Source organism: Musa acuminata, chromosome BXJ1-5, assembly GCF_036884655.1.
Source record: "Musa acuminata AAA Group cultivar baxijiao chromosome BXJ1-5, Cavendish_Baxijiao_AAA, whole genome shotgun sequence".
Classification (NCBI taxonomy): Eukaryota; Viridiplantae; Streptophyta; class Magnoliopsida; order Zingiberales; family Musaceae; genus Musa; species Musa acuminata.
In genome coordinates, this window is record NC_088331.1 from 24,046,193 (window position 1) to 24,072,735 (window position 26,543).

Here is a 26,543-nt window from a genome sequence, read left to right on the forward strand (position 1 = left end):
TAGTAGAAAACATGGATGACCACATTGTAATAAAATGAGAGAAAATATATTTAAGAGGAATGAGACAATTAGTATTAATAGTACAAGAAAAAAAAATAAAGTGAACCTAAAATGATTTTCAACTAAAAAATATAAATTAAAATTTGAATATTTTTAATTAACTAAAATATAAATTTTTGTGGATTGTAGAAGAAGTACCATCGAATGAAAATTTGGCAAAGTTCAGGGGTATTATGGGGAACTCAAGTTTCCTTTGCGAGCCACCAGAAAGCTGTTCCCAAAGTCCCCCACACGAAGACACACTCCCTCTACACACACGAACCCCTCTCTCAGAGACTCTTCTTCTCTCCTCTACCTAAGGAAGAATAAGATGTGGTGAGGGAGGAGCAAAGCGGACGGCAACTCAAACACTTCTTCCACCAGACGCGACACTGCGCTGTGAGTCGGAGCCAGAACTCTCCTACATCGCCCCCATTGGCGCCCACCGCTCCTTGATCGGTTTTGAACGCCCACCGTCACCTGGATCACAGATCGAGCCCGGTGATCCGCGGAGACGGCTGCAAAGTGCGTTCTTGATGCGGCCCTAGCTTCGCTACCTCCCCTCCCCGCCGCTCGACGGCCTCGATCGGGCGATCGGGGCGTTTGATGCCCTCGCATTGCGGGAATCCGTTGCGGGTCGGTTGAATCTGCGTGGATACTTGTCGGGACTGTCCTTTTATGTTTAGGGCTTTGGTTCTGATGTGGATCCACAGGAGGTTGCTTTGATCTGGTAGATCTGAGTCACGCTTCGATGTGGTGTAGTTAATTTCGTTTTTCCCTTTATTGGAATTTGGGCGATGCATGGTGGGTTTGAAATATTGCAGGGTTTGAGGATTTTGGGTTGCGGGGGAGTGGAGTTGCCAGGGGATGATAAAGGAGCTGCTTTGCTTGGTCGAATGATGAATTCAGACACTTCTCTTGACTGCGCCGTGTTCAAGCTCTCGCCTAGACGCTCACGGTGAGAATGCTCCTTCAAGATGGGTTTGGGGGTTTTATTTTCTGACAATATCTTGTAAAGACGAAGATTACCTTTTGCAGGTGCGAATTGTTTGTCTCGGGAAATGGAAAAACTGAGAAGATTGCTTCTGGTTTCTTGAAGCCGTTCATCACGCATTTGAAGGTTGCAGACGAGCAGGCTGCACGGGTAGACAAGTCGATAAAGCTCGAGCTTGAAAAATCTCACGATGCTGGCTCATGGTTCAACAAAGGAACTCTTGAAAGGTACGATTGAGACAGTGCGGCCACTTCTGCCAATCAAATGGGTCTTCAGCCAATTTTTCATGATTTATGATGTGGTATACTCCAGGAACTATTGGTGGCTCGAAGGACTTTTGTTTTCTTTAACAATAAGTATTGGTTGCAGGTTTGTTCGGTTTGTGAGTACACCTGAGGTGCTGGAATCAGCCAATACCTATTATGCAGAGATGTTGCAGTTAGAAGGGGCCAGGAGAATATATGCACAGGTAATGCACTTGATTGTAGATAGTTGGAATTTGAAGCTACTTCCATTTAGCATTGTCTGAACTTGCACAACTTGCTAATCCAGGGTGGAGGAGATACACTTCCTGGTACATCAGGTATGTTTGGTTTTCTACAGCATTGGATATAAAAATGATGTAAATGAGAGCCTGTAGTAGAGATTACTTTCTGTAACCAATACGTTTCAATCACCCTCATCTTTTCATAATTATGACTCTGTGTTCACACTTTTCCCTTGATTAGTGTGTCATGTTTTCCCTGATAATGTTTATATACATTATAACTCATTACTCATTGTCTTACCATAATTCTGTGCATTTGATTCTCATATTTCTTGTATCATCGGTAAGATTTCAAACATTATTTGGTACATAGAAAGCCTTTGATGGTTCTTCTTTAAGAAATAATTCATGTGTTGTTTTTGCCTTTTGTTTTGTAACTGATGTATTAGCTTCATCTTTTGTTAATACAAAATTTTGTCTGGATTTTTATTCAGGTGAAGATGGTACAAATACTGTAGCAGCTGCAGATATAACAAAGTAAACTTCTCTTCTTATTGCTTACTTGAACAAGCTAGTATGAAGTTTCCCATTATTTGTAGTGAAGTTGGTGATATGATTTTTATTTTGTATGCGTTTGCTTTTTTCTAGAATTCTGTTATTTAAAGGAAGAGATAAACTAATAAGTAAACAATCAAATCAATATTGCAATTCTAGAATAACCTACCTGTTGATTCTCCCCTGGTTTGATGGCATTACACATATATGTATATATATAAATGAATCCTCAAGATTGTTACTTTTATGAGAAAGTAGAAATCTCTTTTTTAGGAACTCATGATCTCTTTTGAGGAAATCATGCTAATCGTTCCAATTAACTATCAATGGCCTTACATTAGATCTTAGCAGCCTCATTATTAAAGTAATCAATAGCTTGTGTAAGATTAGGATTTGATTTGAGTTAGAAATCTGGAGGTGTTAAACCATCTAATCTTTAATTGTGTTGTGAAAAGGAAATCCACATCTAGACTATCTGTTTTAAAAAATATTTTATAATTTCAATTCGCTTAATGTGAAAATAAAAATTTAGTAATGAAAATTGCAAAAGAAATACAGCCATCATGTATTTCCTGGCTGGCAACTGACTTGTTGACATGGATCTTTATGACCTGGATTTCAGTTTGTCTGTTGGTATGGTCCTTCATCGGTCCCCTCACATAGCAATGAGCAGAGCAAATGATAGACACAAGGATTGAAGGAAAAAAGAAGTTATGTATGGTGGAGGGGAAAATTAAGAAACTTTCTCCTTGTTTTTCTTGCATGGTTTTATAGAACATCTTTGTTAGGAAAGGCTTTCTTCTGATAATCAGTTTGGTATCGGTAAGGATAGCTGGGAGTAGAAATGTTCACGTTGTGCAAATGCATGGTAAAATTTAGTTGCAGGGTTTAAGCTGGACTACAAAATGTAGGTAGGGGATTCATTAATAAAAAATAAGTTTGGTTGAATGTGTTTGTGACAATTGGAGTCATTTAACGTTACTTATGTAGTTCACAATACATTCTGAAGGTCTCAAACTTAGAATGCCAAACAATAAAGAAGATTGCAAATTCTTGACTGAAAAGTTTAGCTTGGATAGGAGCTGTTGGTAATGTGTGATATTGTTTTCATGCTTTTGAAGTTACTCTTTTCTTAGGCTTTTGTCTAACATTTTTGGTCGCCATTGATGGAGCTTTAAACACCTCCCTTTAATCCTCTTACCCCAGATATTGACCCTCATTTATAAGTGAAATACCCTCATTTTGTGCCTATTGCATTCCCAAGTTCCAGTTTTCTGGTTTAATTTAAATGAGTAAGTATATGAATTTTTGTGTTCAGAAATTTTGTTGGGAAATCTTGGGGGCGACATCACATGCGCAGCGGAAGAACAAGAAAACAAAATCCCCGATTGCCAAAGAGAAGTTCGTCGTCGTGCGAAGATTGGTGCGCAAAATCCGCGAAACTTAAAACTGCGTATAGAGTAGATTGTGTTACCTAGGGAGATTGTATATCCTTGTTTCCTTGCAGATCCTTAGGAGAGGGTGAAGGAGGTCAAGCGTCCTCTCTAGCGGTGATCCACACAACAGGGCTGCGACGACGCTCCTCAAAACTCCAGGCCTGCTCTGAGGTGGAGAGGGAGAGGAGAATAGGAAAGGCAAGCAAAGGCTCTAGCTTATGAGGCTCTGAATCCCTCCTATTTATAGAGGTCCCCTATCAAACCCTAATGGGTCCACCCCAAGTGGGTATTGGATCTGCATCCAATAAGACAAGGGCTCCGTCGGATATCTCATATCCGAACCTCTACTCATCGCAATGCTTACCATATGTGTGTGACCCTCTAGGCCTAATATCGAGCTGGCCGTGAGTCATACCTGTCAGAACTCCTTCTAACTCAGTGAATTATTATCTCTGTAATAATTCACTCGACTCATCGACTACGGACGTACTAGGCCACTACGCCGTAGTCCCCATACGATACAGGGGAATCCAATCCATTGGATCTGTCTATCCTCAGTTACCGTGTACCTATAGTCCCTCATCCCTCTAATATCTCAGAGACTGTATATCGAGCATGGTGCTGTCAAACCCATACGATTTCTACTCGAGTCTCGCTCTAATCGGATTCTCCCGGAGAACTCTTTCTCTCTCAACCCGAATGACCCTGGCCAAGGATTTGTCTGAGCAAGAACACATGGGATATTCCTCTCATCACGCCGAGAGTGGATGATCCTCTATCGACACTCAATAGCCCTCGTAAGGTCGACTACCACTCCCAATGACCAGCTGTACTAGATCTGGGACAGCCAAACTTATAAGTCTGGTATCAAAGAGTGGAGCACTCATACAGGACATCCTTGGTGTCTCAAGTCTAAGGACCAAATACACCACTAGGACTACGGAATCGTTGTCTGACAATAAGACATCATCAACCATCCAGCATTTCGTAAGCGGATCAATCAGTGAACTCATTCTCCAATGAGCACCTATGGACATCGTACTGTATCCCTAGTGTATCCCTAGGGAACTGTTCAGTACATCGTATTGTATCCCTAGTGTCCCTACACGAGCAGCTATGAGACCAGCTGCATCTATCATATGGACGGGTATATAGCACACTAGTTTGTCCGGTTATCACGATGTCCCTCTCGAGTAACCTATGACCGGGATTATTTAGGATATGTGTTTAAAGGTGAATCGATCTCATCATCGTGATCTCATCACAATCCGATTCCCATTGCACAAATCCAAGGACATCACAATATATATATGCACATATGCAATAGTTATAAAGTGATATATGCCAAAATATAATAAGCAAAAAAATTTTGTATCAAGTCACACGTGCCATCACTCACGTGATTGGCTTGCTGGGCACCTATGACTAGCAAATTTAATAAAGGATTTCTACATGTTGGAATTAATCTTTTAATCAAGGTTCTAAATATTGTACCGTACTAGTGTATCGAGCTTTGCTCGATATGGTACGGTACGATGTACTGAACACTTCGCCTAAAATAGGCATAAAACCCTTTAAAAATATCCGAAAAATATAAAAAAAGTTAGGATAGGATTTTTAAGTTAGAAATAAATATATATTTAGTATAGTTTTAGCAAAACTAATATAAATTAGATAAGAAAAGTGTCACATGTCTTTTTTGGGCTTTAAGGAATAACCTTGTGCAAGGTTTGCAATTTCGGTCCATTCCGGATCATCCTTCCATTAATATTGAATTATCTACAGAAAAATTATTTGAATTGTTAGATTATTTTGTATACAACTTAAACTTTAAGATTCAAATTAATCACATGTATAGATATACTTGATTCTACCACCAAAATGAACAACGAGCCTCCATGGGCGATGGATTAGAGTCTTCGATCCTATGTATTTGTACATCAATATGATATGTTTATCGGACCCAATCCTGAAATTGATCCCATGATATGGTGTATTGATACATCGTAGACCATTTGTGCATCAATGTGATGATGGTCGTAGGTTGATCGTCCTTAATCATGTGTCTGAGGTGGCTCTTGAGGCATGTATTAGTGAATGTTAGAATTCCTACTTTCGTTACTGATTTACTACTCCGTATCATACTGTTGCTCAGAGAAATATAACCAACTATCATCGTACTGCTATTAGTTGTAAGATTCTCTATAATACGATGGCTGTGAATATGATTAGCTTCATTCTGTGTCTACCTCGTGTAGGCTCTATCGCATCTGCTCAAAATCATTCATTGGCTTTCCCTTCTCCTTCTGTGCATAAACTTGACCAGTACCTTGTCGAGTTCCATGATTTGATTCAATCCACAATTCATTACTTTGTTGAGTTTAGGAGAGTGAAAATATGAGAATAAGAGAGAGAATATAAGAAAAAATGAGTTTTAGAGGGTTTAAGAAAGTGTGAAAGTGAAATGGATTGAAATAAGGGGGTGGAAAGGGTTTAAAAGCCCTTAAGGAGGCCTCCAACGATCAATTTGATCATTAGAACACTGTTACCATTCAGTAATGGTTGAAATCAATCGGTACCGATCGGTACAGGTCGGTAACGGTCAAAATTTTGATCGTTACCGCCCTGTCATGGACAAAATTATAAACGAGGTGTTTGATGTAATGCTCATATATGTCTGTGTCCTTCGGTTTTGTTCATGCTTTGCACATCATGTAAAGGGCTGATAGTAGGCTTTGCAGTCCCATTTTGGTTTGTTTTGGTGGTCGTCTTAGGCTTGTAAACAAAGGTGGTGTCATGTGAGCACTTGTGGGGATTTTGGTCTGTAGTGGACCATTTTGGACCTTTTATTATGCGACTGTTCAGAGCTTGTGATGTTTATGAAGTGTTTGCTGAAATGGTTGCTTGTGGATCTCGAGTGAAACGTTTTTTCTAACTCATTTTCTCTTTTGTAGGTTCTAAGGGACGATAGGAGGTTTCGGAAAGGCTGACCTTTGCTGATGGACATGCAAGGGAGTTGCATGACTTGGGAAAAACCAGCTAAGTGTGTTACATACGGTATTAGAGCAGGACAAGCACACATAGAAACACTTGGCATGTAAACGTGGGGGACCTAGCGGGGTTGCGTTGAGGGCAGTTAGCACACACGACCGTTTGGGGGAAATGAGAATGAAGGTGTCGTGAAAAGAATCGCTCAGAGGAGCGGGCATCTGAGATTGGCATTCAGAGGAATAACCAACCCTTCGTGTGAGAGGTATCACGAGAACAAGCAAACTAGCAAGAATGCGTAACACACAAAGGTTGGGATGACAGAGTTTGAGCTATGACTCGACGTTGACAACCATACTTGATGGTGTTCAAAGCAAGCGGGGCGCTTGGTAAAGGATGAGACCATGCAAAGTGGGTTGGGTTGCTCAGCGACCGAAAGAGTTGTGCAAAGCTCATAAAGGTGAGGAAAATTGCTAACTCGAATAATTCGGTACTCATGAAGGGTTTGTATGCCGATGATTTAATGTTCGTGGCCATCCCAAGGCGACCGAAACTCGTTTTTTTTGGCACCATGGAGCATTAAAATTTTCTCTTAGGCATGGGAAGGATACGTCCGTAGAAGGTTGAATTGTGCAATGAGTTCAGTATGTTACTAGGCCATAAGGGGTGCAACGGGGGTTGTATTGGCGAGGAGTCGTAATTTAGTAAAGTATGTTTGCGGGAGCAAAACAATACACAGTTTATTCAGCAAGACAGAGTAGTCCAAGGGGATGGTGGTCTTCGAAACTTCTAGTGGAAAAGATGCGAAAATAGAAGTTGCTCCAATGAGACAGATATTCAGGAGGGATAAGTCTCAGTTCTCTAGAGGGAGAATCATATGTAATGGACCGCACATGTTGAGGAGTACCTCAATACAATAACTCCACAAAGCTCAACGAACTGAGTGAGTGGCGAGGAGTCATCGCATAATCTCACATGACGTAATGCATTAGTGGATGCATTGCGAGATCAAGTGGGAGAGTGACCGAAGACAACACAAAATAAAGGCACACTTGGAGCCGATATGGAGATCGAACTTAACGGAGGGCTGACCCATGAAATGGTGGACGTGTGGGCCACCATCAACTCAATGCAATCGAGGAGCGGAACAATTTGGGTATAACTTGATGAAGTACCCAAGCCGCATGAAGGGAGTCGGCATAGAAGATGGAACATGGAGCGGAGGCACGAAACTTTTCTTGGATATAGGTCAAGGACATGAACTCTTGCAGAGGCAAGAGCGGGATCATATCGTTCTATAGGTCCCTCATTCTGATGGAGCAGGCTCATCTTGCTTGGTGTCAAAGATGAAGGTAGTTTCGAGGCACATACACCTTATCTTAGATAAGCATTTGATGGAGGAACCAAGGTGACTCAACTTGCGGAGGCGGGTACTCTTGAAAAATATGCCACGGTACTGCTGTTCAAGTTGCCATAAAGGAAGCGGTGCGCAGTGAAGATTGTGCTGGTGGGGGCAGAGCCCCGGATTTAGAGAATAGTGTGTACCAATTTCAGTGAAGTTGGTGGACTTAGGGAGCTGGTAGGCGATGGATTGTCCTAGAGCTATGCTTTGTCTGGGTGTGACCCGAGAGCGGGTGGGAAGGTCGATTGCCAAAGGAAAATGAACACAATCAAAGGTGGAAGAGGCATTGTGATGTGTTGACAAAAGTTATATATAGAGGGATTGCAATTCGATTTTATCCCACAATGATCATAATGCAATAGAGATGTCACTAGGAGATGATATGGTGTAGTAGATCGTGGTGGAACAATTCGTGGCAATATGATACACATAAAACTAGTCCCGCTAGAGGCTAGATCATATGAAGGTATGATCGGAAGCTATTGAGAACTCCACTTCAGTGAATATCACGATAGCAAGAAGGGCCATTAATTCAAGGAGTGAATGCCATGGTATTGCAGAGGTGGGTCTTCCATACGTGTATCGAATTTTGCATCGGATGAAAGCCTTGGTCATCAGCATATAGGGGTTATATACCACCGAGGGAGAATTTCGAATATAAGTACTAGTGAGTCCCATGGGGAGATTTGATCATGTAGAAGTATGATCGGAGCGGCTGGAGAGTTGGACTACTCCAAAGCTCGTATTCGCTTAAGGGAGCTCAGCAAGTTAGAGGACAAGGTTGAATAAGCGAACGTTGTTACCAAGGAAGCTAAGGAGAATAGAATTGGCGTGAGCCCTGTAACTTGATGGCGGAGGCAATGCATGGGAGTTACAGTCTTTCTATCGACCAAGGGGAACTGCTCGGAGAATACAGAGGTGTTGAAGCAAGTAGTCGAAAGGGGCGAGGAAGCGACGACGAGTCCAGAGGGACTTAGCTACCAAAAATCAAGTATCAGTTAGAATAAAGGTGGGCTCGGAGGAGTGCCACAGGGTCGCGAAGGTGGATCTATTGATCGCGAAAGGGATGCAGATACGAGGTGATGGATAGTAGGGCCATGGGCATGATAGCACCATGGTATCGTAGAGGCGGGACTTTCGTGGAGTCATAGATCCCTTGCTTTTATGGAGGGAGAGTGCTTGGTCATGAAAGGGACCGAGGAGGTAAAGAATGTAGAGGCAAGCTCCAAGAACTGAGACAAGGCTGAAGGGCGGAGGCCAGGTAACTTTGTAAGACCGGTGTTAATGAGCTTCTCATCAAAATAGTCTTAAGTGGAGGACTTCGAATCGTTACAAGAGTGTTCGACCAAGGAACAAATTAGGTAGTATGCGGTACTGTACCTTTGCTACTTAGAGGAGTAGGCGACAGAGATGATGGAGAAGAAGGTACAATTCCAGAGGCGACCAAAACTATTAGAGATTTGCTCCAAGTTGGGGTGAAAACTTCTTGCATTCCAAAAGTTTGATGGCATTGAGAAGTTTGATCATAGTAGCTAACCTGACGTAAGGAGTCCAAACACTTTGAGTGCTTCAGAAGTATAAGCAAAGAGCGGGCGAAGGCTTGTAACCAGCTCGATGCATGAAGTACAATCTCGAGGAGGCGGGCAAACTCAAGTAACCTTTGTCTTCTCAACTCTTAAGAGAATGGGTGAAACCGAGTACCATAATTGTCTTATGTATCCAGCAGAGGAAACTTTGCACAAGTCCAAAGACCCCTTCGAAGAAATCTAAGGGAAGATAATAGTTGTCAAATCCTTACCAATAGTGATCGGTGCTACTGAGAGTAGATTGTCTACTTCATTTCCCAACAGAATGCCAATTGAAGGCGGAAGTGATGTGAACCTACTTGGATATGACAACCAAGTGGAAGAAGAATCGACGGGCAAATTTTACGGAGGAAGGATCCAAAGACTTCAAAGTCTACGAGGCGATGCTCATTAAAGCTCCAACAAGCATCCATCAAATTTAAGCGGCATGAGGTATTTGAGAGACTTGTGCATACCAAGGATGGTCTTTTTCTTCATTTAAGGGATCCACAGGAACCAATAGGGATCAGTACAGCTTAGCCGACCCTACACCAGAGTCAGAGTTATTGGCAAGTTGAAGCAGCATGACAGATCAAAGTTCTACTATTCAACAATAGTGGCGGAGTGCAGTTGGGAGTCAAGAGGCGCATTGCAGCTGGAGCAGAAGATTAAAGACTTAGCAAAGGTGAGGAGATGCAGCATCTGCAAAGGCTTCAACGAGGATATCAAAGGAATAAGTGGGGTAGAATGTCATAGACAAAATTGTAAACGGGGTGTTTGATGTAATGCTCATGTATGTTCGTATCCTTTGGTTTTGTTCATACTTTGCACAGTATATTAAGGGTTGACAGTAGGCTTAGTAGCCCCATTTTGGTTGGTTTTAGTAACCGACTTAGGCTTGCAAACAAAGGTGGTATCATGTGGGCACTTATGGGGATTTTGGTCTGTAGTGGACTATTTTGGACCTTTTGTTGTGCGATCGTTCAGTGCTTATGATGTTTTTGTTTGTAATTTGCATTGGCTATGAAGTGTTTGTTGAAATGGTTGCTTGTGAATCCCGAGTGAAATGCTTTTTATAACTTGTTTTCTCTTTTGTAGGTCCTAAGGGACCATAAGAGGTTTTGGGGAGGTTGATCTTTGCGAACAGACACGCAAGGGTGCTACATGACTTAGGCAAAACTTGCTAAGTGCGTAACAGCCCGGTACAGCCCCAGATTGCTCAATACGGGGCCAAATATTTGATACTGCCCGATAGCGGGCAGTTCGCGTGTCAGTTTGTTGGCGGACCGATACAGACTGCCCATACCGGGTAGTATGGTCCGGTATTCAAAACATTGCTTTCAATATAGTTATGTGGTTTTCAAGATGCAAAAAAGATACAAGGTGCTGAAAATCTAACAAAGTGGTAACATAAAAGAATTAATTCAATGTAAATTTTAAAACTAACAAGAAAAATATCACATTTTTGCTTGTGTGATGAGATCAAACCTACTCAACTCTAGGGCCAAAAAGATTTCTTTAAGATGCATCAGATCTAATCTGCCAAAGTCATGTTTATGTTTCCTGAGAGCAGTGTGTACACCTGACTTTTGACTGAAGCAAATTTGACACTTTCAGTGTCTAGAGTGGGTTGTAAGGAATATCTTACAGATTTGTATCTTGTACTTGGCTACAGGATGTCATTATTCAGTATCATGTGGAACCATAAAAACTACTTTTATTTTTCCTTAAACCTGCAACTTGATTACTTTTAAACATCTACTAGATGTTGTCATCCTTTAATTTGGCTTCCGAATATGGGAGTATCCTGTGCCTATGGATATCAAAATAATCTGCAAACAGGTTCGTTGAATGCATTGCAAGTTCCAGTATGCACTAGCTTCAAGCTTCAAGCTTCACACGTGACAACTAACTGAAGTGGAAACTTGAAAGATAAAAAGACTGGCAAATAAAAATTGCTTCTTGTTTCATTATCTATTAATATCAATTTTTATATGGTTTCTTTTGCAGGAAGGAGCTTCTAAGAGCCATTGATTTGAGGCTTGTGACTCTCAAGCAAGACCTGGCCACAGCTTGTGCTCGGGCATGTTCTGCTGGATTTACCACTGACAGTGTTTCTGAACTTCTTCTTTTTGCAGAATATTTTGGTGCAAAACGCCTAAGGTAAATTTTGGGACTCTAAATCTGATAGATTCTTTTTCCAACTAAATAAGAAAAAAGACTAATCTTTCGACCGATTTAGCAATTGGGGGAGACATATAGATTGCTAGTTAAGTCTAACTCTGTGCCCTTGTACCCTCATTATGCTGCTGACTAAGATCTACTAGGCCTTTTGGTTTGGGTGAAAGATGTTTGATGACAATCTCCCTGGATGTATGGGTGCAATTTTTCCATTTCACTTTTTACCACAACCTCCCTTCTGGTAATGCTGTTGTGGCTGGTTGGTAGGATGTATGCATAGGAAGCATGGAACTTGTTGAGGGAATGCCCACCTTTAGGCGGGCGGTGTCAAGGGTCTGAGACACCTGTGTTCTTCCTACCATGCTGGCAAAATGGCTGAGCCATCTTTTTTTTTTCCTTTTTCTTATCACTGTTTCAACCTATGAAGTTTCTAGTGATTGTGGTGGGATGTTCCCATGATTCTTTCTTATGGCTCCTAGCCAGTCCACTGGTTTGGGAACCTTGATATCTGGAGTTAAACATTAATGTCCTTTTTAACACCTTGTTAACAGACCCGTGGCTTATAATAGGGTTATCCTGAATTACTGTTGGATGATGTGTCAGCTAGAATGGTACCTACTTTTCTATCCGAACTGATACCAGACCTGATTATAGGGTACTCAAACCTGTTTTGAGTGTGTTAGAAAGTCTCAGGTACTCAAACCTGATCAGCTTTCATCCCTAAATATCATTGAATTTTGTGTTTATGCTTGATTTCCTTCTAAAGTAAGTATAAAACCCATTAATGCTAGGATCAAGGATCACCATTTCGGGTACCGGACCCGTTTTGGTGATCTGTCAGACTGGTATGTACCAGTTAGTACCAGTGTACCGACACATGTTACACCAGTATATATCAGTGTTTTGGAGAGGAAGAAAAAAGGGAGAAGTGGAAGGGGCGGTAGAGGAACAGAGGAGGAAAAATGAAAATGAAGGAAGAAGGAAGAAGAGGAAGCAGTGGTAGAGAAGAAGAAGAAGGTAGAAGAGAAGGAGAAGAGCTGGGAGTGTACCTAGGAAGAAGCAGGAACACAGCGGCAATGGCGTTGGCAGTAGTGTGCCAAGGATTCATGAAGCTGCGACATCACGAAGCGGCGGCATCGGAAAGCAGCAGCAGCGACATCATGAAACAGCAGCAGCGGCGACGATAGTAGTGTCATATGTGAAAAGAGGGCTCACGAATTCATGTGAGAATTTGCGAGCCCTAATTTGTTTTTTTTTTCTTTTTTAATGCCGAACTGTATGGGCCCCACTGCTTTTTCTGATTTTTATATTATTTTGACCGGATCGCCTGAAATGGGGTGATCCACATACCGGCCCATGCTTGGATTGGTATGTGCTGCCTGTTTCGTACCATTTTCAGCGGTACAACAATCATTGGCTAGGATACTAAGATGCCTTCTTCTGTCTTCAGATCCCAAGAGGATTTTCTTTTTATGTAATATTTCTTGGTGTTCGACAAATTCTGAAATTAATTTTTTTGTTTGTCTTGGCTATTCGATATCTTCTTTTTCTCATATGCATAATGTTCTTTAAACTGGCATGACGATATTAATCACTTTGAAACTTGCCTGGTATTGGCAACAGTGAGGCATGCAACAAATTTATTGTGCTTTGCCAGAGGCATTCTGAGCTAATTGGCCAGCAGCACCAACCGCAGCCTGTGTCTCTAAATTTGAAAAGTTTTGCTGATGGGAATGTTTGCCCCTCCTCAAGCTCAGACACGTCGATAGACAAGCCAGAGTTGGGGGATGGTGGTGCTGGTAAACCACCTGATGGTGCTGGTCTCCAGCATCACAATATCAACACTAGCCAGCCATCACAGCTGAACTCAACAGAGTTAGGCACATCTGAGCAGGCCAAGCCCATCCAACGGCGGAGGGCAGTGTCAGAGGAGCCTATTTCATGTGCTTCATCAGCTAATGAGCCAGCTCAGCAGGATGGAGGAGGGAGTTTTAGGCGGCTTAGCGTGCAGGATAGGATCAACCTATTTGAGAACAAGCAAAAGGAACAATCTTCAAGTTCTCGAAATATCACAACTGCAGGTATTGTTAATAGGGTAGTAGCAGGTAAATGGGAGCATAGGAGGCTTCCTTCTGATGTTTCAGAGAAGTCAGTATTGAGAAGATGGAGTGGTGCTAGTGACATGAGCATTGATCTTAACATCAGCAACAGTAACACTTTTAATGACCACAAAGAAAGTAGGAATGCTGTTGGAAATCCTACATCTGCCAATTTGCCGTGTCCATCATTAAGTAAATCTGAAGAGACCGAGGCCTTTGAGTTGAAGGATACTGCAACATCACAATGCTGGTTGGATCTTAAAGAAAGAATGGTCACTTCCTCTTCTTCTTTGCAGTTCCAGTGCAAAAATTTTCCTGGTGATAAAGATTGTACTGAGGCTGAAGATATCAAGTTTTCTATGAGCAAGGACAGGCCAGTGCTGGATAAGAGGCAGCACAAGCATTACAGAAGTGCTTCTGTGAGCAGGATGGAGTACTGTGGATTGGGTAATCAAGATGCTTCAGAAACCAGCAACAATGCTGAGTTGAAAGATCATGCAGCCTGTCACATCCATTTAAAAACAGAGGATCACGTGCAAATGAAAAATCAAGTAGCTTTGCCGGAAATATCACAAGCTGTATCAGCTGTGACCAAGCAGAATAGCTGGAGAGAGCAAGTTATGCAGTCCCAAACTAGAGAAAATCCTTCTCGATCAGATGGTGTTGAGCTGAAGGATCAAGCAGAGGTGGTTAACCAACTCCAGACATTTGAGAGAAGAACAGATGTTGAAGCGAAAGAAGTGAAAGCAAATGGCCTATCAGATTCTCAGGCCCGGTTCAAAATTTCATCTGGTTTGTCATTGGAGTGTGATCTACAGATTTCTCAATCTCAGAAGAAAAAAAATGCTGTAAAAATGGAGGAAGCAGTGGCAAGAAAGGCTGTTAAACGAAAAGAAGATGCCAGTCACCAGGAAATAAATTGTCCTAAACAATCATTTGTTCCCAAGGGAAGTGTAGACGAAATAATACAGGGTGATACAGATCACATGCCTGCTTTTCCTTTGACAAAAACTAAGGAAATTGAACCACCTTCTGCATATCAGATGGAGCAGCTTCCGGCTGGGATGGCATCTAAACGAAATCAAGAATTAAATGATGAATTACAAATGAAGGCTAATGAGTTGGAAAAACTTTTTGCTGCACATAAGCTTGGAACTCTCAGTGAGCAGACAGCTTCCTCTCAAAGAAGCAGACCTGTAGATGTCCAGGAGGATCATGTTCCCATGGCTATGGAGAAAAGACATGCAGTGGTACTTCCTGATCAAGTGCCTGAGAAGAAATATCCAAGGAATATTCCGAACAATGTTGTAGATTTTGATGCCAATTTCCTGCTGAAAATGGTAGGCAATAAGGAGCATTGTAGCAGTATGAACCAAAAGTTCGATGCTGTCAGTCCATCAGATGATTCTAGAGGAAAATTTTTCTTTAAGTACATGCAGAAACGAGATGCAAAGCTATTGGAAGAGTGGGAAACAGAAAGGGTTCAGAAGGATGCAAAAATGAAGGCAATGCGTGACAGCCTGGAACGTAGTCAAGCTGAGATGAATTCCAGATATTCAGGAACTGCTGATAGACATGGTTCAAAATACACTCATCATCATGCAGGAAAGTTGAGATCTATTAGTAGTACATCCATAAATTGCAAAAATCAGGTAGTGAAAAATTCACCTTGTAACAACCTTTAATTTTTATGTTTATGCATTATTTCCTCTAGAGTCATCATACTATTGCTGCTTATTAATTTCCAGGTTTATGGTAATGACATCCTTAGATCTAGATGGATATGATCTGGTTAAATACTAATTGAGTTCAAGAATTTGCAAATGATCATTTTACATGTCTTTTTTCTTCAATTACATGTTAATTTCATGTACTACTAGAGTTCATGTTATTAGATATGCAAGTCTACACCAAAACATTTACTTCGGTTATGTCTATTCTAGATCATATTTAGTTGTGATATATGATCCTCCCTAGACCCTGCATTGACTGAAGCCTTTTGTTATGAACTGCTTTATTGTCTGTATTAGACTAGAGAGAAAGAGTTCAAATGAAGCAATCTAGCAGAAAGGAGAATGAATGACATCAAATTTATTTGTACTAAAATTCTTTAGCTCCTATTTTCACTGGTTGGTGCTAATCAAGTTTACAACAACAACAAAACATAATGTCACAAGTCACAACTATCTGGGTTTGGCTATAAGATCTTTTGCCACCATCAAGCCTTGTAAAGGACCATATCCTGATCTAAATTAAGATTTAAAATTTTCATTTATAATTTCAAGGAAAGTCTTTTTATATCTCCCTCTATCTTTCCTCATACTATTAATAATAATTATTTTATATCTTCTAAATATCATATTAAATGATCATTCCTTATTTTATCTGCTATCAAAGTTGCATTTAATTATTCATGAATGTTCACACATCAACCTAAACATTTTTACCTCAACAATATAAACTTTTTATTTATGTTGTTTTTTAATTATCACCATGCACTCAGAACTATTAGATTCAAACCCATGACCACGTGGTAAAATCCATGTGCTCTACCGACAGCTTTTGGCACTAATCAAGTTTGTGGTGCTTTTTGGAGTAATAACTTAAAATGTCATGACATTTGAAAAAAAAAACTAATGGGCGATTTCTTTATTCTATAAAGTTGTTACTCCTTTCTTTTTGCTTGTTTCTTTTGCTAAATCTAATTTTCCAACTATCATTTCTGGCTAAACAGATTCTTTTTCTGGTAACAGGCTGTTGACTCTGTTCACGAAGAGGGGGAAGATCTGGATGATTTGTACAAACAAGTTGGTCATGGGCAACATACATCCTACAATGATTCAATTGGTGACAATTCTTCTAAAAGTACCAACTCCCTGAAGCTTTTCTCTACAAAAACTTTGTCTTCTTCTACTCCTCGGCCATCAGTAGCTTCAGCTCCAAAGACTTCTGTAAAGTCTACCGGAACTGTGTCAGTAAAGCACATGATTCGAACTGAAAATCCTCTTGCTGAATCACTTTCCAACTTCTCTGACTTCAGAAAGGAAAATGCAAAGCCATCAGCGGCAATTAACAGGGTAAATACACGAGAGAAACCAAAATTCCATTCTCGAAGCAAGAGCATTGTTGAAGAGACTAACCTTGTTAAGGAAGACAAGCCACGTAGGTCTTCGTCCATGAGAAAAAGTGCAGCTATTCCTGGTGAATTGAAGAACCTTTCTCCTCTCAATTCCGTTAGCCCTGGGTTTTCCAAGGCACAAAGGGATGCTGCTTTTATCAATAAAGTCCACAAGACCGAGGAGTTTAAACAATTGATCAGGAAAGGGAAAGGTTCAGGTCCTGTTTTAGAGTCTAATATCATTAAATCCAAAGCCTCTGTGGTTTCTAGGTTGAATAAGAATGGAGAGTATTCTGAAGGTATAATTCAGCAAGAGGACTCACCTGACCTGGATAAAGATTTGTTGGAGAGACCTTCTGCTGAACAAGACCTTGAGGCATCTGATTTTCCTGTTGACTCCGATAGTGATAAGCCACAACACATTCAAGAATATGAAAATTCTGATGAATTTTGGTCAGAATATGGTGATGTTCAAACGTCTCTGTCCCAGGCAGATTATGATACAGCTCCTGCTTCTCCTAAGTTTAGTACTTCTGCAGGGAATACATTAGAGTCAGCAGGAGAAAGCCCTCGATTATGGAATCCACACCTACACAATTCATTTCCTTATGTACATGAGGCATCAAATATTGATGCTTTTGTAGATTCACCTGTAGGCAGTCCAGCATCATGGAATTTACACTCTTAACCAAATGATGGAGACAGATGCTGCTCGAACGAGGAAGAAATGGGGAAGTGCTCCGATGCCTATGATTGTTGCTAATGCATCCCAACAGTCACACAAGGACGTCACAAAAGGGTTTAAACGATTACTGAAATTTGGAAGGAAGAGTAGGGGTGCGGAGACTCTTGTCACTGATTGGGTATCTGCTTCAACAGCTTCTGAAGGCGATGATGACACAGAAGATGGTCATGATTTGGCAACACGGCCAGCAGATGACTTGAGGAAGTCGAGAATGGGATGCTTATTTCCTCATGATGGGTTCAATGAAGGAGAGATATTTCCTGAACAAGGTACAAGTCTTTTCCTCTTTGATAGTCTTTCCACCATCTTTAATGAATGACATTCTGTTATGCATTTCTTGATGACACTTCCTCTTATCAAGCTATGTTACTGCACTATTTTTAATTATGTTTGTGGAATGCACACCTACCGTTGCTATTGATAAGTATGTACCATGGAGTCTGAACATGGAATTCACATACCAATGCTATTGATGGGTACTGCTGAAAAAGTTGTTTTAACTGGTTCAACATGATTGAATCCATTAACTGGTCTGTTACCTGTCACTAAAGGAGGGATTGGTCAGACTAAAACCTATGTTTGACACTTTCATTTCATGGGCCTTTGAAGGCTTGACCTGTGAATGTGGTCTTCTTTTTTAGTTACTTGCAACAGTTGTCAAACATGTGGCCCTATGTTGAAAACATTGGTGCTCGGATGGAAAGTAGATTGTCTCCTAAATTTTCCTATTTTGCTATCTTTCTTTTATTCTTTCTGTTAGTGAACCAACATCTGATACAGCAATGTATTATGCCATACCTGTCACATACTGTGGCAGCCATCTGGCATGGAGTTTTACTGAAAAGGGAACTCAACAACCTGCTCAAGTAATCATCATGAGACATTGACTTATATTTCATGCTTGAATTGCATAAGGTAGATTGCTTGTAGATGATTGCTCTGCCTTCTTGTAGGCTTATCAAGTATCATCAGTTGCCTATTTTATGCTTACTTTTGTAGTCACCAAAGTTTGGAAGTCTTCAATCATGTAATGCCCAGCCTTGGATGCAATTATGGAGAAGAACAAAACTTCACCTTAATGCATTGCTTTTCATTATGATTACTGACTAGTGAGAGCTGTAGATATCAAGAAACAAAGATAAGATATACTTAGCTGTTGCTTATTCCTTGCTTAGGTGGTCGATACCGGTCAGGAAGTCCTTGTGTCATCAATTCATGCAATAAATCTTTTGATAACCTCTTGATCCATTCCTTTTTCTTCTGACTGGTGACTGCATATGCTTGGTGGCTTTAATATCCCTTGATAATATTCACAGTTTGAATATATTATACTAAGAATTCAGAAACTTTCTCTTGGTTATTGCTAAGCATGGTAGCTGAACATGGTTTGTTCTATGCAGCTCAATCATTGTGGAGCTCTATTTCAAACCCTTCTGCAAACTTCAAATTAAGGGAGGATCCTTTAACTGGAAGTTCCCTGAAAGGTAAAAACAATATCCTGATGCTGGAAGTTTGTGAAATGTTCACATGCAGTCACATTTGACTTCTCCAATAATGCTAAATGATAAAATCATTGTTGGGTAGTTTTATATGTTGCCTTTGTTCTTAAACTGACTTCTCTGTGACTCACTGCCTCAAAATATGCAGCACCACGCTCCTTCTTCTCCCTATCTTCGTTCCGGAGCAAGGAATCCAAGCCTCGGTGACGGTTTATCTGGAAGTGCAAAGTTATGATGCTCTACGGCTTAGGTACATACTGTTACAATTTTCCAATAGATACAACACGGCCGCTTTAATGCACAATATGCATCCTTCCATCTCCGTTCATATCTACAGGTTCTCAACTGCTGTCATCTGTTAGTTTGTTGTAGATTTGGTTGCCTAGAATCAGTTAGGCTATAAATTGTCAGTTAGCATGGAATATGTTGTATGGCCGGAAGTTGTTGGCCCTTTTCAACTTGTGGTATGTCTTTATATATCTAAATCTGTTGGAACAGAAACGAGCAAGAGTATGGTAGTAAGCAATTGATTTGTACAAAGAGAATCCGTGCTGTGTATTCTTCTGTTTCTTCCTTCCTGTCATTTGTGTTTGTCATGAAATTAATTCTTCAGATGCTGATCTATATTTGTTTTCCTGCATATTTTGGGAACTTCTATGTAACTCTTTACGTGACTGCACTAAGTACCAGCTTTGGTGATTCTTTTATCTTTCCGCTTAGCCAATCTAGTTTGGAGAATCTGCTTGGTGTAGTGTTTGTGAAGTGATGGGAGGACAAGCACCCATGGCTGATGCTGGGCCCATCAAAAAATATTCTCTTCATTTGTCTGGGCCTCGTTAGGGCCCATGAACAAGTCTAGAAACAAGTCTCATCTCATGAGTCTTGGGCTTTCATAATGGTCGTTATTGTGGTGCATGCACTTGATCAGAATGCCACCATCTCTAGGATGGGTTTTCATAATGATCCTTGTTGTGGTGCATGCGCTTGATCAAAATGCCTCTCTCTAGGACGCCGGAGAGGAGCACCTCGGTGGTGCTCCGACGGCCACCTTTAATCATCATACCTGCCAGCCCACTTCTGAAGGTCAACGGTGTGGATTTCGGTGGAGGTCAAAAGCGATAGGAACCGTGGCGGTCATAGGCAGCTCGAAGGCCATCGACCATTCTGGTATCACGCTAGGTCATATTTCTGAACATTCTTGTAGTATGCTGTGACCCTCGTAATACTTGCATAACCCAACTGGGTGATCGGATCAGAAAAACCGAGAATCAAATGACTAACCAAGTTGTCTAACAAAGTGGTTATGTTAAAAAAATCAAAATGAATAAATTGACCTGATTTGTTTTGGGGTAACTACAACATGAATCGATCAGTTTTATAATATAGTTGAAATTACTTAAATATTTTAATTATTTTAAATAGGGTTCACATGAGAAATAAAATGACATATCTCATTTGACGATTACTCTCTTTTTTTTGCACTCTCTTCTTTCGCTCTATTCAATATAGTGGATCTCTATCCAACAATCTCTTATTGACTCTTATTGGATTTTATCCCTAGGATCCAACAATTCATGAGTTTATTAGATATCCAATAAAATTGGGGTTTCGACAGATATTTCATATCCGAACCTCTACTCGTCATAATGCCTATCATATGTATGTGACCCTCTAGGCCCTATATTGAGTTGACTGTGAGTCATAGCTCTTAGAACTCCTTCTGACTTAGTGAATTATTATCTCCATAATAATTCACTCGATTAATCGACTACGGACGTACTAGGCTACTACGTCGTAGTCCCCAAACGATACAAGAGAATCCAATCCATTGGACCTGTTTGTCCTTAGTTACCATATACTTATAATCTCTTATTCATATAATATCCCAAAAACTATATACCGGGCACGGTACTATCAGACCCATATAGTTTCTATTCGAGTCTCACTCTAATTGGATTCTCTCGGAGAAATTTCTCTCTCAATCTAAATGACCCTGGCCAGGAGTTTGTTTGAGCAAGAACACATGAGATATTCCTCTTATGATACCAAGAGTAGATGATCCTCTATCGACACTCAATAGTCCATGTAAGGTTGGCTGCCACTCCCGATGACCTATTGTGCTAGATTTGAAACTTCGAAACATATAAGTCTGGTATCAAAGAGTGGAGTACTCATACAAGACATCCTTGATGTCTTAAATCTAAGGACCAAGTATACCATTGGGATAACAAAATCACTAGTTGACAATGAGGTATCATTAACCATCTATCATTCCGTGAGTGGATCAATCAGCGAACTCATTCTCCAATGAGCACCTGCACTATAGCCCTAGTGTCCCCACACGGGTAGCTATGAGATTAGTTGCCTCCATTATATGTACATATATATAGTACACCAATTTGTTCGGTTATCTCGATATCTCTCTCGAGTAACCTATGATCGAGATTATTTAGGATCTGTGTTTAAAGGCGAATCAGTCTTATTATCGTGATCTCATCACGATCCAATTCCCATTACACAGATCCATGAACATCACAATATATTTATGCAATAAGCAAAAGTGATAAAATATCAAAAAATATAATAAGTAGAAAGAATGCATATTATGTTACACGTGCCATTACTCATGTGATTGGCTTGCAAGGCACCCATGACCAACAGTCTTTCACTTGACCTAAAGCCAATCACCTCTATGTTTGATCCCCATCAGACTCATGTGAGGCTCAAAGATAACATGAGATAATCGCTTTGTCAGTGGATCTGCGGTGTTATCTTCGGATGAAACTCTTTCCACTACTACATCTTCTCGAGCCATAAACTCTCTGATAAGCTAGAACCTTCTTAGAATATTTTTGATGAGATCCGAGTTCCCTCATTTGAGTAATTGCCCCATTGTTGTTGTAATATAAGGGAATCGACTCCTTGTTGTCCGGCACGACTCCCAAAATCTATGATGAACTTCTTCATCAAAACTCCCTCCTTTGCTGCTTCTACTATAGCAATGTACTCCACCTCTATAGTCGAGTCAGCTATAGTATCTTACTTTGAACTCTTCTAACATACTGCTCCTCCATTCAGGGTGTACACATACCCCAAATTTGACTTTCTATCATTGATATCGGACTGAAAACTTGAGTCTGTGTAGCCTTCAACCTTGAGGCTACTACTTTCATATACCAGTAAAAGATCCTTAGTACTTCGTAAGTACTTAAGGATACACTTTACTGTTTTCCAATACTCCAAGCTTGGATCTGCTTAATACCTGCTCGTGGCACTCAAAGCATGCACTATATCTGGCCTAGTATATAGCATGACATATATGATAGACCCTATCAGTAAGGCATAGGGTATCCTATCTATGTTCGCATTTTCTTCAGGAGTCTTTTGGGACATATTCCTAGAAAGCGATATCACATGTCTTATCAGTATGAGACTTCTCTTAGAATTTTTCATGCCAAATCTTTTGACAATGGTGTCTATGTACTTGGATTAAGACAAGCCAAGCATCCTCTTAGATCTATCTCTATAGATCCAAATCCCTAAATATAGGATGCTTCCCCTAAGTCCTTCATGGAAAAGTGTCTAGATAACTAAGCCTTTACTGTGGATAACATTCCTATATCATTTATAATGATTAGGATGTCATCCACATATAACACTAAGAAAGTGATAGCACTCCCATTTACCTTCCTGTACACGCAAGGCTCATTTTCATTCTGAATGAAGTCATAAGATCTGATTGCCTCATCAAATCTTATATTTAAATTTCGGGAAGCTTGCTTTAGTCCATAAATGGACCTAAGCAACCTACATACCTTATCTGAGCAGTCCTTGGGCACGCACCCCTTAGGCTGTATCATATACACCTCTTTGTCGAGGTTGCCATTGAGAAACGCAGTTTTCACATCCATCTAGCAGATCTTATAATCATAGTGTGCTGCAAAAGCCAATAAAATTTGGATGGATTTTAGCATCACTATAGGTGAGAAGGTTTTATCATAGTCAACACATTGCCTTTGACGATATTCCTTAGCTACTAGCCTTGCTTTATAGGTCTCTACATTTCTATATACTCTAATTTTCTTCTTGAAGATCCACTTGCAACCAATGAGTACAATACCCTCGGGTGCATCAACTAGGTTCCAAAACTTGTTGGAGTATATGAAATCCATCTTATAATTCATGGCTTCTTGCCACTTCCCGGAGTCTATACTCGTAATAGCCTTCTCGTAGGTCTAAGGATCAATATCCTTAATATCCTCTCATTTAATATGTCCCACATATCTCTCAAGAGGATGAGATACTTTGCCGGACTTACTTAAAGTCGAAACTTGTGTGCTAGGTACTTGAACAGACTCGGGCTGTGGAGTGGTGCTCGAGCTAGATTCTCCAATCTCACTCAACTCTATCATGCTCCCACTATCTTCGCCAAAAATGTGTTCCTTCTCAAGAAATACCACTCTCTTAGCTACAAAGACATTTTGGTCCTCGGGATGATAAAAATAATACCCACAAGTTTTCTTGGGGTATCCCACGAACTTGCATCGCTCCATCATCGATTCTAACTTATCGGGGTTGTATCTTTTAACGTGGGCAGGGCAACCCCAAATCTTAACAATCTTAAGATTGAGCTTTTTTCCTTTCCATATCTCATATGGTGTAGATACTACTGACTTAGTTGGAACTTTGTTCAGAAGGTAAACTGCAATCTTAAGGGCATATCACTAAAATGAGATGGGTAGGTCGGCAAAGCTCATCATGGACCGCACCATGTCTAATAGTGTACGATTCTTTCTTTCAAATATACTATTGAGTTGAGGTATATAAGGAGGTGTCTATTAGGATAGAATCCCATGGTCCTTGAGAAATTGGGTGAACTTACTCAAGTATTCACCTTCTCGATTTGATCAAAGAGTCTTGATACACTTTCCAATCTAGTTCTCCACTTCATTCTTATAATCTCTTAATTTCTCAAAGGCCTTGGACTTATACTTCATTAAGTATACATATCCATACCTTGAGAAATCAAAGGCCTCGGACTTATACATCACTATGTATGAGTTCCAATAGCTTAGTGGCTCTCTCTCCAGTTCCACTAAAAGGAGAGTTGGTCAGTTTTCCATGAAGGCAAGGCTCGTAAGTTACATATGACTCATAGTCGAATGGATCTAGATGTCCATCCTTTAGCAACTTTTGAATCCTTTTATCATAGATGTGACCTAGCCTATAATATCATATGTTTACACTATTCACCTTATCTCGTTTCTTCTTGGACACACTTACATTCATGATATGTGGAGCAGTGTCTAGCATAAACAAACCATTATGTAATGTTCCTCTCGTGATGATTTCATCATCTAATAGTATTGAACAACTATTATTCTAAAAAATTAATTTATATCTACTAACTATCAAATATGAAATGAAAACAATATTTTTGATAATAGAAGAAACAAAATAGCATGTATCCAATACAATGATAACTCCACCAAGCAGATGTAGGGTGACCTTGCTAACAGCTACTATAGTTACTTTTGCTCCATTGTCTATCTTGAGGTTCATCTCGCCTCTCGCCAATCTCCTAGGTTTTGCTAGAATTTGTAATGAATTGCAAGTGTGATAAGCACTACCGGTATCTAATACTCATATGTTATCATAAGAGTCTAACAAATGGAGACTGATCATGAATGTACCTAAAGCTTCTCCAAGCTTCTATTTTGCCCCTCTACAAGGTACTATTTATAGTTCCTCTTCCAGTGCTCCTCTTTACCGTAGTGAAAGTACTGGCCTTTGTCCTTTGCTAGATCTTTCTTAGTAACCTTTGCTTTACCTAGTTTGCCCTTGCTCTTGCCATTCTTAAGAGACTTTTCTGCCTTCATTTTTTTCTAGTCTTACCAGTAGAGAGAACTGACTTCTCTTTCTTGATAGTGCTCTCTACCTCCTTGAACACATTGAGGAGCTCAGGGAGAGTCACCTCGAGCTTATTCACATGCTAAAGGTGTTGCGTGATTCGCTAAATAAATAGTGAGAGTAGATTAAGATAGAAGTCCATATCTTATTGTTTATTTATCTACGAAATCTGTATGTTATTTATTTCATCTGCATCTTTATTTTCAGAAAATATCGCTTTTAAATCCCTTACATTGTATACTTAATGTCAACCACCTCACTAGTTTGAATTATATGAATTGGCTCCGTAACTTGAGAATTGTTCTTACGGCGCATATGTCCTTGATATAGTGATGCTTACGCTCGAGAAAGGGGCAAGCAAGGATGAGATCGCTCGCTACGTGAAATACATAGATGACTCCACTCTTACTCAGTATTATATGTTAGGATCTATGACTCCTGAGTTGCATAGGCAAAATAAAAAGATGGATGCCATATCCATGTTAGGATCGAGAGCACTAAGAGGGGGGGGGTGAATTAGTGCAGCGGAAATCTTACAGCAATTTAAAAGCTAAAGCTGTGTTCGTCCGATAAAAAATGATTTCGATATAAAAGCAGAATCACAGTGCAGTTTGCGTCTAAGCGCAGTTTTGCGTCTAAGCGCAGTTTGCGTTTAAACACTGTTTGCGTCTAAGCACAGTTTGCGTCTAAGCGCAGTTTGCGTCTAAACTCAGTTTTACGTCCAAACGCAGTTTTACGTCAAAACGCAGTTTTACGTCTAAACGCAGTTTTACGTCTAAACGCAGTTTTGCGTCTAAACGCAGTTTTACGTCTAAACGCAGTTTTACGTCTAAACGCAGTTTTGCGTCTAAACGCAGTTTTGCGTCTAAACGCAGTTTTACGTCTAAACGTAATTTTACGTCTAAATGTAGTTTTGCGTCTAAAGGCAGTTTTGAACCTTGAAAAGCATTTTACGTAGAAAGCAATTTGCAGTTATAAATGGAATCCGAATGTAAGCGTAAACTGCAGTGTGAAGATCGTACGAAAACACGATTTACGTTTGAATGTAGATTCTGAAAGATCAGAGCTTAGAAACTCGTTCGTAAAGGCGCAGAGGGCAGTAGCAATGTAGGAGGTTTGCAGTAATGGAAAAGTGCTCAAGGTAAAAGCAAACCAGAGATTTAGAGTGGTTCGGTCAGTCTTGACCTACTCCACTTTTGGCTTCCTCCTCCGACGAGGTCACCGACGTCAACTAGCTGCCTTCCTTCAATGGGCGAAGGCTAACTGCCCTTTTACAGTTTCTCTCCTTTTGACAGGCTTAGGAGACAACCTTTACAGATCCTTTCTCTCCTCTCTTTACAACTCAAGACTTAAAGAACAGAAGGAGGAGAAATTTAGAACTTTACACAAATTTGAGCTCTTAGAATCACTGAAAAGATCAAGAATTCGGTGTGGATCTGTATCCTTTCAGTGTTGAATGGGTGGGGTATTTATAGGCCCCAACCCAATTCAAATTTGGAGCTCAAAACGATCAAATCCCGGAATT

General features: G+C 40.4%; 1 protein-coding gene across 1 annotated transcript; it reads left to right on the forward strand.

Annotated features, from left to right (window-relative positions):
* Positions 1–298: 298 nt before the first annotated feature.
* Positions 299–19,691, forward strand: LOC135674078 (uncharacterized). The gene is given in 12 exon segments (XM_065183525.1): positions 299–675; positions 864–997; positions 1,078–1,260; positions 1,403–1,502; positions 1,586–1,616; positions 2,015–2,057; positions 11,477–11,629; positions 13,271–15,398; positions 16,500–17,539; positions 17,541–17,878; positions 19,010–19,093; positions 19,257–19,691. Coding segments are annotated over 12 exon segments (4,323 nt in total). The 5' UTR covers positions 299–645; the 3' UTR covers positions 19,316–19,691.
* The last annotated feature ends 6,852 nt before the right edge of the window (positions 19,692–26,543 follow it).